Source organism: Desmodus rotundus, chromosome 4, assembly GCF_022682495.2.
Source record: "Desmodus rotundus isolate HL8 chromosome 4, HLdesRot8A.1, whole genome shotgun sequence".
Classification (NCBI taxonomy): Eukaryota; Metazoa; Chordata; class Mammalia; order Chiroptera; family Phyllostomidae; genus Desmodus; species Desmodus rotundus.
The window spans coordinates 99,757,056-99,770,674 of record NC_071390.1 but is presented as its reverse complement, the minus strand read 5'-3'; the positions used below and the strand labels follow the sequence as shown (position 1 = coordinate 99,770,674).

Below are 13,619 nucleotides of genomic sequence, written 5' to 3'. Positions count from 1 at the left end.
AAATTTTAATTTTTTTTAAGATTTTATTTATTTTTTGGAGAGGGGATGGGAGGGAGAAACAAAGAGAGAGAAACATCAATGTGTAGTTGTCTACTAGGGATCTGGCCGGCAACCCAGGCATGTGCCCTACACTGGGAATTGGCCAGGGACCCTTTGATTCGCAGGCCAGCTCTCAACCACTGAGCCACACTAGCTAGGGCTGAATTTTAATTTTTAACTGTCTTTGTAAAAGTTTGTTTTTGGAGCTTGTGGGGTGTTGCATAAGCCTTTGAGACAATGTCTTTATCATGATACCCCAAGCTGAGGAGTTTCTTGAGAGTAAATACACTGAGCTTGGAATCACTTCTCTTTTTTGGCAGTACATAGTGCAAGTGCTAGGTGGAATCTTATTCTGGTTGGAGGTAAAGAAAAGGAACTGACAGAACAGGTGAAGAATCTTCAAATTTTCTTTTGTGTTCTCAGTAGGAACGAATGCACAGTGATTCCCTGCTACGGGGTTGGCTAGCTCTCTTTTGTCTTTTCATTTTGCTCTAAAGTACTGATGAAAAACATCTGAACCAGTAGACTCTTAATTTTCTCCATTTCTCTAATGCTTTTCCATTGGCAAGTCAGAATAAAGGCAAAAGGTTTACCCTTCTGCAAAGCCTGAGCTCTGAATCCCAAGTTCTTATTTATAGAGTAGGGGTCAGTTTTCTTGCCCTCCGCTAGTGCCTGGAATTCTCCTCTTGTCCTTAAAATATCCATTCCTGAGCATATTTTTTAAAAGTAAAAAGAAATTTTTTAATGTGAAAAGCGTACCATAAGGAAGCACAAGGCAATTCAAAGATAAGAAAATATGCCAGAGGGCTCCTAAAGTTTTAATATCCCTTTGCCCGTGTATTAAAAACAAACAAACAAACAAACAAATTTTCTGAAAGGGAAGAATTCCATGGCAAACAGACTCAGGTTGGGACAGAGAAATATGCAAAGCTGGTGCTGTCTGGAAGAACCCAGCCAGAAATTCACACTTTGAACTCGGCTCTTTTTGGGGAAAAAAGAAAAAGAGTCACTAACGTTCCCACTTAGACATTTGGTGAAATCATACTCCTGTACGTGGTGTGTGTGTGCCAGGATCAGGTGTGAAAGCTAAGGAACCCAGGTACGAAAGTTTTAGCGTGCAGCTGGAGAGAAAAACCTCCCCCCTAGCGGTTAACCTCCGAGTTGGGCTGTACTGCCTCGCTTTTTCTGCACGCAGGCATTAAAGGCCGGCGGAAGAGAAATGCCACAACTTTCTAACAATCCCCTGCACTGCTTCGGAACCCTTGGTTGGCATCTGAAGGCTGTTGCCAGGACAACTTGCCTGTTGCAGTTCTTCCGTGCTTCGCCCGGCCGCTGCTACTGGCGCCCTCAAGTGTCGCGCGCCCTCGCGCCCGCGCACCCCAGCGCTTCTTGGAGCCTCGCTGGACCTTCGCAGCAACAAACTCGACTTGAGGAGCCGGGGTGTGGCAGGAAAGGTTTCCCGTGTAATTCCTAGGGACTAAGAGCCAGGAAGCCGAGGACGCAGTGAACGGCCCCCACCTTCTACCCCGTTCATTCGTCTCCGGCGGGCTAAGATGCCCGGTGGAGCTATGAGGTTCAAACCTTGGGAGCACACTCAGGGGTACCCCCATTCCTCCCAGCCCCTCAGAGACATGGACATAGGCTGCATGGGTGGTAGGGTGGAGGGCTGAAGGGTGGAGAATATCTTGACTAGAAAGTCCTAAACGCCTCCAGGAGACAGAATTGGGACCATTTTTTCCAACCCTGCTCTGGTTTTCTTCTCCCGGGTTACAAAGCCCCGCTCCGGGTCAGCTGGGCACCCCGCAGGCGCGCCAACACAGCGCCAGCCTCATTTGTCCACTGGGAGGCACAGACACACTGAAACCCAATGTAAGCGCACCCAGACCGCAGCATTAACGCCCACACGCTCACTCCCCTCGATCTTCTGCAGGGCTTTGCCAGTGCTCCTCTCGGAGTCTGGGGCTGGAGACGGGCTGGGAACCTAAGGAAGGGTGCTGGCGGTGGTAGTTAGCCCCTCTCCACTTACACATTTTCCCTCCTTCTGTTTCCACAGGTCCTTCCACCCTCTGGAGCTGCTGTTAGGAATTAGGAGCCCTCATGTTCCTCTGGGGGTGAATCCCGTTTTTTCAATTGTGGGGTGAAGGCGGATGGGAGGGGGGAGAGGGAGAACCTGGAGGGGAAGCCGCAGGGGGAAGGAGAAGATGAGGGCGGGAACATGCGGGGTGAGAGAAGCGTTTCCACTCTTTGTCACTCTCGAATTGGGGGCGGAGGAAAAAAAAAACACTATGGAAGCTATAAAAAGCAAAGGGGGTAGCGGCGAGAGAGCAGACACAGAGCGGGAGGCCGCGCGGAGCTCAGGACAGCTCCAGAGCATCGCAGCGTCCCTGGCGGCGTTTGGCTGCCGGGTGTGAATCAGGGAACGACGCTTCGGACGGCTGCACGCGTTTGCGCGGGGACCTCTGCTTGTCTCAGACACAGAGGGTCCTGGCTTGGGGCGGTTCCTGATCTCGAATCATAGAGCCCACTGACACTCAAAAGGAGGACTTGAGTCTTGCAAACGTTGAGGCAAAAAGGGTAGGGAAGGAAAGAGGAAATAAAAGCAGCGGAGGCCAAAGGCGGAGGAACTAGTGTAGACCTCCTGAGCAATTAAGAGGAGGACCGGACTGCCGACGGAGGTGCGGAGCAAGGAACAGCAGAAGCGGTTCGGTCCGTGGAGCTGAGTCTTCTGGCACCTCGGGTTACGCCTCCTTGGCGAGAAGGCTTCTCGCCTTTGATTGCTTCCAGTTACAACAGAACTTCCTTCCCTGGTGGAGAAAGTGGGTTTTGCTTGGGTCGCGCTCTCTCCTGGTTCGAGGCGTGAGACTGAGTTCACACAGTGCTGGGCCCCACAGCCAAGTGGGGTTGGGGGAACAGCCTGCGAGCCTCCGCGGCCCGAGTGAGTGGCCCCGCGTTGGGGTCCTCCCTCCCTTTGCATCAGCATCTCTCGGGCTTTGCGCCTCCCCGGGGACTCCTCGCCGGGAGATGGCCGCGTTGATGCGGGGCAAGGACTCGTCCCGTTGCCTGCTCCTACTGGCCGCGGTGCTGATGGTGGAGAGCTCACAGCTCAGCAGTTCGCGGGCCAAACTCAACTCCATCAAGTCCTCTCTGGGCGGGGAGACGCCTTTGCAGGCCGCCAATCGATCTGCGGGCACATACCAAGGACTGGCTTTCGGCGGCAGTAAGAAGGGCAAAAACCTGGGGCAGGTAGGAGAACACCCCCAACACACTCTTCTGGCAGGAGAGGGAGGAACGAGCGTTCTGGAGAGCGCTGTTTCCCTTTGCGCCCGTTGACCTTCCGAACGCGCCCGCAGGTGCGGTGCGCACAACCACTGGGGAGGGTATCCCAGAGCAGGTCTGCGAGGGCGGAGGTGGCTGGTGGCTGGAGGGCGTGGAGCGGATGGGTTAAGGTTTTGTCTCACCTTTGCTTTGGGGTATGGGCATGAACCGAGATCTGGTGCGCGCCGGTGCGGGAAATCGGCCAGATGGTCCTCCTCTAAATTTAACACGGCAACGTTGAGCATGATGGTAACATTTAACACATAACAATTGGCAGTGTCCTAAGAGTTTTACATATATTTAATCTTCACGAGTCTATGATCTAGGCGCTGGTACTATCTCTATTCAGCAAATGGAGAAATTGCGGCACAGAATAGCAGCTATTTGCCAAAGGTGTACAGCTAGTTTAAATGGCAGAGCGGGATTCCAATCCCAGCTAAGTGTGGGCCCTGGGCTCTTAGCCATTACATTTTACAGTTTAAAGGGGACAGGCGCTCACCCCTTTTCAGGTTCTCCTTTCCTCCCAACCACATTTTCTTTTCAAAGAAGTAAGGGCATAGACAGAAAGCTTCAATAAGCGCGCACTTTTCACCGCTGTAGAATTGTAAATAAATCACCCGGGAGGAAGCAAAATAACGAAGTGACAATGACAGCATCATAGACGCGGTCGACCAGCGCCGTAGCAAGGAAAACCCCGGAGGCATTTTTGCTAGAGGGAACTTTCCGCGGGAGTCGCTGTGTCTCGGTCTGACAGACAGAAGGATTGACAGTCACGTGTAAACAGTCAGACACACAGACACGCACAGAGACGGGAGCGTGCACACACTGCACCAGCTGTGGCTGGCGCACAGTGGCCAGGAGAGGGGGCCGTGCGGGCACTGGGAACCACCACAGCTCCTCCTTCCGCTCCTTTTGTAGGGAGCCCAAACCGAAAACCAGTTTGCCAAACGCAAACGCACTTCGCACAGCAGAGCTGTCAACCCATGAAGGAAGGCAGCTCATCGCCCCCACAGATCCCCGTTTCCTTGTTGCAGCCAAGGAGCCAACTGCAGAGGCTCAGTGCACTCCCGGTATCCTCCACTGCCCTTGACCCCGGCGCAAGCCGCGGGGTGAAGGTTGACAGCTTGGGCCAGTCCTGGATGGACAGCCAGGGAACGCCTGGCCCGCGCTTGGCCCCCTACCGCCCTCTCAAGAGACGGTTTGCTGGTTTTCTAGTTCCAGAAGGCTTCCTGGGCTTTGAAATGTCAAACATTTCAGCTGTCCTCTCAATGGAGTACAAGTCTGCAATCACAGGATTTCTTTTAAGGTCTTGAGGGAAATAAACTACACATATGCATACATAATACACACATACATATCCTTTGCACATTCTTGCACGTCACAAATCTCCACACACACATGACCACTACCCTTATGCTCCTCCTTCAGAAACACCCTGGCATTTTCAACTGGAACGAATTTAACATTCTGTTAGAAGTCCGTCATGGGACGGAGCATAGTTTGCAAAGAAAGGATGCTCTCAGTACAAATGAGACACATCAGACATATCTCTAATGCAAGTGACTTCAAATTCCATCTCAGCAGTTGTTGGGAAGAGCTTAATATTTAGTTCGGCCAAGGACAGAGGGATGGACCCAATGTGTTTTTGAGGTTTCTTTTGTTCCAATCCATGCACAGTCTGTGAGTTTCTGCAGAGGACTTTCTGTTTCTGTCACCGCTGAGCCCCGCACCTGATGCTCCTCAGTCAAGCCGTCAGTTACGTCAGCACTGTCGCTTGGCCGTGGGGTTGCGTGGACTGTTCTGAGGGATGCGCCCCAGAACCTTTTTTTTGATAATATATTTTGTATATAAATATGTATTAAATGCCTGCTCATGTTACTATGTCTACATCTGCTCCTTAAACAGGTTGCAGCTCAATTTGAAAGTCTTTCTTAAACTGAAGATTTATTTATTTATTTACTTACTTAAAACATGAGTTAATTTTTTTTAGTTGAATTTCTCATATACCCTCCATAACTTAGTCATTCTAGAGAATGTGTTTCCTTATATTTATTAAACTGCAATATTAGATCCTTAAAATTTGTTATGGGGTTTGTGAGAAAATTGTAACACATCGTAGAAAACGGTGACATAAAATAAAACTTTGAGTTGGGTTGTGGGAAGCTGGCTGGGGAGTGTGAGGACTATTTTTTGTGTGTTCTGGCTGCTCATTGTTTGGTGGGTGATCTCAAGTGTGTGCTGTTGTGAAGAAACAAATAGAAAAACCCGCCTTCTTTGAATATTTACGGGCCTTTTTATCTTCTTTATTTTACTAGTTATGTAGTCACCAAAATTCTTAATACTCTTCAGTAATAGAATGAAAATTAAAAAAGACTTTCAAAAGGGAAGATGTCATTTCCTTTTACGGAGAGAAACTAGAATTGAAATGTAGCTAAGTTGAATTTTTGTTCATCATAATAGAAAAAATACGAATGATTGAGAAGACTGGAAGTAAAATGCCAACTGATCAAGCTAGGTACATTTCATAGTGTCATCCTGAGACTTAATAAGTTTAATTTTCTCCCTTTCCCCCATCTTGGACTGATGATATTGAAATGCATGCATTTCAGAGACGCAGGAACAAGGAGCTGTAGGATGCAATTTCAAGTAGGCACACTCTTTAGACACTCCTTGGTTTTTTATTCTTTAGTGAAAATTGTCTACTTAGTTTTTCTGATTTACTTTCAGAATGGAAAATGAAATAAAAATTTTATTTGCATTGAAGAAGAAATTATCAAAAATTTTAATAATTTATTAATCTACAAAACTGAAAATGAGACCAAATGGGCCCCAAGGCTTTCTCGATTCACTGTAGCTTGATTTCACATACAGAAAACACTCTTTTTTCTTTTTAATTTGTTGGGGTGACACTGGTTAACAAAATTATACAGGTTTCAGGTGCACAGTTCTACAACAAATAATCTATACACTGTGCTGTGTGTTCACCGGCCCAAGTCAAGTCTCCTCCAACCCCATTCATACTCCCTATACCCTCCTCCACCTCCCCTTATTTATAAAGATCCTACTTGTAATAGGCAAGGTGCATTATTTGTAAGTCACTCCTTGAAAATGTGCCTTTGAATTTCAGGAATGAGTTAGAGGGCTTTCGGAGAAAACAGTTTTCCAAAGATATTATAGGTCTTCTTAGGTTTGCTTTCAAAGGTACAATTATGAGTTATGACAGAAACTGACATGGAAAATTGAATATAGTAATATTCTGGGGATTGGTACAGAAGTAGTAAATATGTTTTTACTAAATTATTCACATTAATGTTTTAATTTGACTTTCTGTTTGTATCTATTGCTAATGAGTTTAAAGGGGTAGTGAATGTATATATACATGGGGTAAAATGGATTGTAGGGTTGTTACTAACATATATGTGTGTAAATATTTATATACTTCAAGTTCTAAAGAGACAATGGCAAATTTTCTAAATCAAAGGTAATTTTAGGCAAAATCTTATAATCATATGATTAAATATATTCTGATTAAGTACACTATTGCTCCACATCACCTCTGGAGTTTGAGGTATCACCTTTTACGGGCTATCTGAAAGATTAATTTTAGAAAAATCAACTTATAAAATCATTTCACCTTTGTGGTACACAATGATGTTTGGGGGGGGAATGGAAAGCTTCTTTGATTTATGTTTGTATTGCTTCTTTTAGTCCTTACTCCTTGCTTTGTCTTTTCAGGCAAGCAGATTAATTAATTTGAATGTAATGCTATAGAATTTTTAAATATTTTTAAAAGTTTTGAATAAAACTATGGAAAATAATGACACTTTAAAGGTAGGCAAGCTTCCTGACAGGCGTCTCTAAAAAGAAGCTGAAACTCGTTTAACGTAAACTCAGCTTCCATAATTTCCTAATGTAACTTGGACGTTTGGAGGACAGAGGTTTGGATGAAGTTATGTTGTGAAAAAAGAATGCTTGAAATACATTGAAGCAAAAGCTTGAAGGAGTTAGTTAGAATGCATTAATATCTGTATATTGCATTTTTCAATAGAAATGCTTTATCAATTTGCATACACAAACACACATGAAATTGCTTGCTGGAATAAACTATACACTCTCTTTTCTGTAGGTGATCTCCTTATTTTATGAAATTATCCATGATTTTTTTTTAACCCCAGCCCCACTTTCCCTTGCTGGAGAGTAAATATCTGCCTTCTCCTTGGGACATCAACAGGCATTAAACAAAATCGGAAAAGTAAATCATTTTTAAAATGAAATTTTCCAAAAGAAAAAGATTTTGAAAAAATCTACACTAAAGTTTCTTTCCTTTCGCTGCAAATAATACAGCATTGATGATAGTGGATACAAGTGGAAGGTTACCTCATGAAAAACAAGAAAAGTATTTTAATGATAATCTGAGTATGAGCATCCATCATTTGATTTTTGTGCTAGTCTAGAGAGATCGCGGGACAGAGTTACCTAAACTCACTCCAGCTGTGACTTCGACCCTACCATAGTCTTCTGCAGTGCTCACCTCTGGAATAAACTCCATCCCAGGATGTTTCAAATATTATAGATTTTTAAAGTTGAGAGAGGAATATGATAGAAAGCTATCTGATGTATTCTGTTCTAGGAGAATATTGCGGCTTGCTTTTTTTTTTCCTGCACAATCATTTGAAGTGTACATTAAAATACTGTTAAATTGTAGAGGCCTTTTATAATACTCAGTATATTTACCATTTTAGACAAAATCTCTTCTGAGTTCATTTCTTGGGATTAATGTAACATCAAAATAAATTACAACGTTTTTCTGTCTGTGACTCCGTGACGGCCCTTTAAAGCCATTTTACCTCTATTACTTGTCCTCATCTACAAAAAGCAGATAAAGCTGCTCTTAGTTATTTAACTGATGATTGAGAAGATTTAGGTGACTTTGTGTCTGCCTGCGCCTCTTACTGGGCCATTTTTTTTTTAATTCTCAAGTAAAATGCTAAAGGAAACAAAAGTCATAGTAAATAATAGATAACTTTTGCATTGTGTAGAATTGCTTTAAGGTTACATAGAAAAATTAAATATGGCATAAAAACAAAAATTTAGTACTACTATTAAGGCAAGCAGATAGATGTTAATTTTCTCTTCCACCTCAATCTGCTCTTGCTAGGAACTAAAGAAGAGTGACATATTATTGTCTAATTGTTGGATTTTTTTAAGACAAATATAAACCAGTCTCCCAAACAAGAGGTCAACTTATGTATAATATAAATTTTTTTTGATAGAAACATCTGTCCACAGGAAGAAAAATCACCATCCAAATATTTTGAATAGTGACTTCCCAATGGGTCTCCCACACTAACAACTTTGGGTCACTGCCCACTTCTTCGGGTTCAGATCAAGGAATGAAGAACACAAACATCACATCTGATCAAAGTCCTTAAGGAGAGCTCATCCCTCAACTCTGGACTTTGTAAGGGCAAACCGAATCAGAGAAACCTTTAAGGCAGAGGGACTTTACACAATTCTCTTACAATGTTTTCTGTAAAAACAGAAAATTATTATTCTAATACATTCCACACCCACTGAACCTATATAACAGATTACATTTTGGAGATCTTACTACTAGATTAGTTTTTCAATGTGGTCCAAATAATAAATTTAGAAATAAAACCAGCAAAACACAAAAGTAATAAATTTAAAAAAATTATCTCTCTTCCATAGTCAAGTCAAAAGTACAAATGTTCATCAGATATTCTTTTAAATATATTACAGTGTCTAATTCCATTGGTTGATTCTATTTATGTATTACAAATTGGTGTACAGAACAGCTTAAATTTTCATATTTCATAATACTACAACATTTTAAATGCCCCAACTTGTCTAAAACAAATGAAATCAATAAACGAGTAAGTACATTAAGCCCCCAAATAAACGAAAGCATCGCAGTTAAGGGGAGTGACTTCTTCAAGTATTGTACTTAATCAAACATTCACTAAAAGATGTTAGTTCTCCATATTATGCTTTATCATGTGAAATGAGAATGTTTTCTCTTCTGGGGACTGGAAGAAAAGAGTGATTTTCAGAATATTATTTCCTTCAAATGGCTTATATGTAAGTAGCTGTAGCACACTTTACATTACAGTAAGAGGTTCCATTGATTATTTACTGTGTGCCCACCACTGCTGTGAATGCTTTATTTCAATTAACTCTTGATTCTCTCCGCAGCCCCTTGAAGCAAGTCCTAGTATCGTCCTTAGTTTTCTAAGTGATGGAATGTTATATGAATACTAAAACACTAATTCTCCTGAGGCACAGAGAGGTTATGCTATTTTTGCAAATCACACAGTAGTAAGCAGAGAAAGTCAAAATAAAACCAATGCAAAAGAATGTCAGAGGCTGCATACTTAACTACCAGGGTAGCTGCTACAATTTGCTGAAGTTATTCTGGACTTCAGAGGAACATGGACCTTTATTTTATTCTTCCCTCTTATATTTTCTTTTTATTAATATTTATTTATTTATTTATAGAGAGGGGAAGGGGAGGAGAAAGAGAGGGAGAGAAACATCAATGTGTGGTTGCCTCTCATGTGCCCCCAACTGGGGATCTGGCCTACAACCCAGGCATGTGCACTGACTGGGAATCAAACCTACAACCCTTTGGTTCGCAGGCCGGCACTCAATCCACTGAGCCACGTCAGCCGGGGCTAATATTTTCTAATGAAATGGTTATAACTGTAGGTTCATTAAAAACCACAGCAAAGCCCAAGCCTTCTGTTGCTGCCAACTGCTTCTACTCTAAGCAGCCAAAGTATGTTAGCACTTCATGGATACAAAGGCAGACACCAGAGCACTACATCGTTTTCATTTCTGGTGTCCTTGCCTCTCTGCCAGCAATTCTTCAGGGTCATCAAGGCAAATACACACCCCTCCTCTCTCTCTTCCGCTCTTTCCGTTAAATTACAGTGTTGCCCAAGTAGGAGAGAGTGTTGTTGGATAAATTTATTCTCTTCTCATGGCAACCACCACACACTCCTCATACCTGTCTCCCTACATCTGCGCACCACCACGTGCTTGCCAGCTGCAGGCTGGGGCCTTCTCTATGGCCTCTCTACAATAGCTTGAGGTTGGTTCAGCGGACATACCTCACACACTGATTAGACAGGGAAAGTTGTCTAGGTTTAGAGCCTGCTATTGCTTTCTCCTTACCTTGACCCCCTCCTAGCTGCCTCTCAGATGGTCTGTAGTAGTCCCACGACACTATTTTCCTAACAGGCTCTGCATTCCTGCTCACCACTCACTAGCTTAATGTCTTTGATAAAAGTCACTTAATTCTGGTTCTTTTCATTTTTAAGTTGGTAAAATAGGATAACAACAGCAGCAGCCATAATAGTAATGATACTTATGGGACAACAGGGAGGAGGGGGAAATTGCACATAGTTACTGTGCTGAATCCCTTTATTCGTACTACCGTCATGGAAATAAGGAAGGTCAAGTGCTCGTGTGCAAAATAGAAAGTGGCTGCTTCCTCTCGCCCGCCCAGCTGGGCAGAAGCGACTAAACTGGTGCAGGTCAGTTCATGAAGGAACAAATGAACTCAATTGCACTAAGGCCGAGAACTGTAAAACAAAACAAAACAGGACAACACACACACACACACACACGGGCAGACTGTCACGTTTCTCATCTTGCATGTTAACAATAAGAGGGATGTTAAGTCACGGTTGTCTTATAAAAAGTAAGCAAAACAGTGCATAACTGAGCAACTGGTGAAACTACACAGAAGCAAGGACGCACCAGACATTAAAAATACAATCACGGCGAGCGGAGGTCCTAACAACCACTGCAGTACTCGTTATTTCAGCACGGGAACCAAAACAATGGAAGAGCATTTGGAGGCCGTTGCCAGCAGCATTAATTTGATATTCTCCAAAGTGAGATAGCCTCTGCGAAGGCAAGCTTCTCAGCACTGTGCACAGTGCCTGGGGCCCAGGGCGCTTGCTGAGAGTTTGGAAGGTTCACAGCCCCCTGTGAGTGTCAGCTGTCCCGCTCGCAGCTCTCAGGAACGCGGGATCATCATTCCCATCGTATTCCCCTCACTGTCTGTTTTTTTACGTGAAGTTTTTGCTTCTTATGATTCAGGTAATTTGGAAATATATTAACAATGTTGAATTGAGAGTGAAATCTCATTGAAGTGTGTGACAAATTTAGCATTGGAAACAAACTAAATGTCTCTAATAATGAACTAAAAACAGACGTCATCCAAATGTGGAGGCGGGGGAAAAGTTGTCATTGGAAAATTGAAATGACAGTTCACATTCAAATAATAGTCTTCATTTGCTCATCCTAGTTTTACTTCATCTTAACCCTTTGAAATTTGGCTCAATGGGCATTTTGCTAACTCGTCTCTTGAAATTCAAAGTCTTCTTTTCCAGTAAACACCCTCTGTATTTCGTAGCCTGTTGTCTATCCTTCATACCTTACATATCTCTTTGCTTCTGTAATATTATATATCTCCCTTTTCCTTTAGGGCTCGTTCCTCTTTTATTTTCCCACTGATTCCTCCACAACCTTTTACCCCTGAATGTGGGCACTTCTCATTCTCTCCTCAGTCCTCTTTTCTTTTTGTTCCATTTTCTTTTCTTTGCTGATATTATTTCCTTTGTTGGAATCGTTTCATATATGCAGATATCTATCTTTAGCTTGATTAAACTTCTGAGCTCTTTTGCCTGCTCAACTCTTTTGGAATTTTGTTCCAGAAACAAACATCCAGAAAAACTTCCTATAATAAATTAAGACTTTTATCTGTAACTTCGAATTGTCAGGAATCAGGCAAGCAAGTCTTTGGTATTTCTCTAATCTATAGGATTCCATCATTAATTTTTATCACTTTAGCTACTTTGTTGTCGTCCCAGTTGTCATTGCTTTGACACACACCATTAGCGTTTCCTGACAGACTATTACACTTTTTCCTGAGTTTTGTACTTTGCAAACCCTCTTCCACACTACATCAGAAATGAGCTTTCTAAAGTAAAAATCTGATCAGGCTCCTCTCCACTTTATGTACATTTCTAGAGCACGAAATCTAAGTTTCTCAACGTGCTACAAAATGTCATTAATCGTCTTGTTTCTTTCTACTTTATTCTCGGGATAACACAGCTAGCGAGTGGCAAAGTGGGGATGTAAAGCCAGGCAGTCTTACTGAGCCTGTCTATTCAATCGCCATGCTGTGCTGCCCCTCAGGTAAATCGGAGGCCAGAGAAACCAGCTAGAAACTTGCTGTTGGTATGTTTTTGAATTCTTATGTTATTAAATTCTTTAGGTAAGAATTTAGGTCAGTGAGCTTGCTCGTTGCTTACGTACTTCTTAGGTGTATTAGATGCTATGATTACAGTAAAAATAAAGCAGTTACTTATAGATACATTTGCTGGGTCCTTGGTTTATGTAGCTATAAAAACAAATGTACTCTTCTTGTGGAATCCAGTTAGAATTTTAAGGTCAACAGAGGCACCTAGAAATTGTCCAGTTCATACCTCCATTTCCAATACAATATTAGACCTAGCAATTTGATGAGTTTTCCTTTTCATAAAAATTTCTAAGGATGGACACTTGCATTGCATCTCGTAGCTAGTCATCTTAGTTTTAATTACGGTAAGAATGGGAACATTCTGCTTTCTGCTGTAAGCAAAACATGTATATAACAAAGCTGGAAATCAATCTGGCATACAAACCCTTCCTTCTTAACAAAAAATATAAGCTATTTATTTTTGTCATCCTTCATGGATTAGACTCTGGTTCCCTTGCTGGAAAGTCAAGTTGACCTGGAAGAGTAACACTGTCTCCATAAACAGTCAAGAGAATGTCTGTTCATGCTGGACATTATGCTGATGATGTAAAGAGGTGCCATCTGCCTTTTCTTTTCCTAGTGTTTTGGAAGAAATATATATTTTTAATTTTTCCTTTGTAAAAGCCCTACTCTTCCCTGAGGAAGCCTACTCCTAATTTCATCATTTACAGCACACTAAAGAAACTTTAGTGGGAAGGGGTAGATTTACAAGGGGTTGGGAATGTGGTAAGGAAGAACAGAGTTGCACTAGCAGGAGGGTAGGGGACTTGTGACCTTGGGATTGACTGGGGGAGGGTGGGGGGCCCTTGCGAGGTGGACAAGCTCCAGGCAGGGTGGAGGGGTAGAAGGTGTGCTGGCATACATCGCAGAAAGAAATTTGATAAAGATGTGACTCAAAATGATGCCACAGATTATTTTAAACAAACACACT

The 13,619-nt window shown here is 42.7% G+C and overlaps 1 protein-coding gene across 1 annotated transcript in view; it reads left to right on the top strand.

The window, feature by feature from the left end:
- The first annotated feature begins 2,381 nt into the window (after positions 1–2,381).
- DKK2 (dickkopf WNT signaling pathway inhibitor 2) overlaps positions 2,382–13,619 on the top strand; it is a 95,874-nt gene continuing 84,636 nt past the window's right edge. Inside the window, exon 1 of the mRNA XM_024578883.3 lies at positions 2,382–3,282. Coding sequence (XP_024434651.1) covers positions 3,061–3,282 — 222 coding nt within the window. The 5' untranslated portion in view covers positions 2,382–3,060. The remainder of the gene's footprint in view (positions 3,283–13,619) is intronic.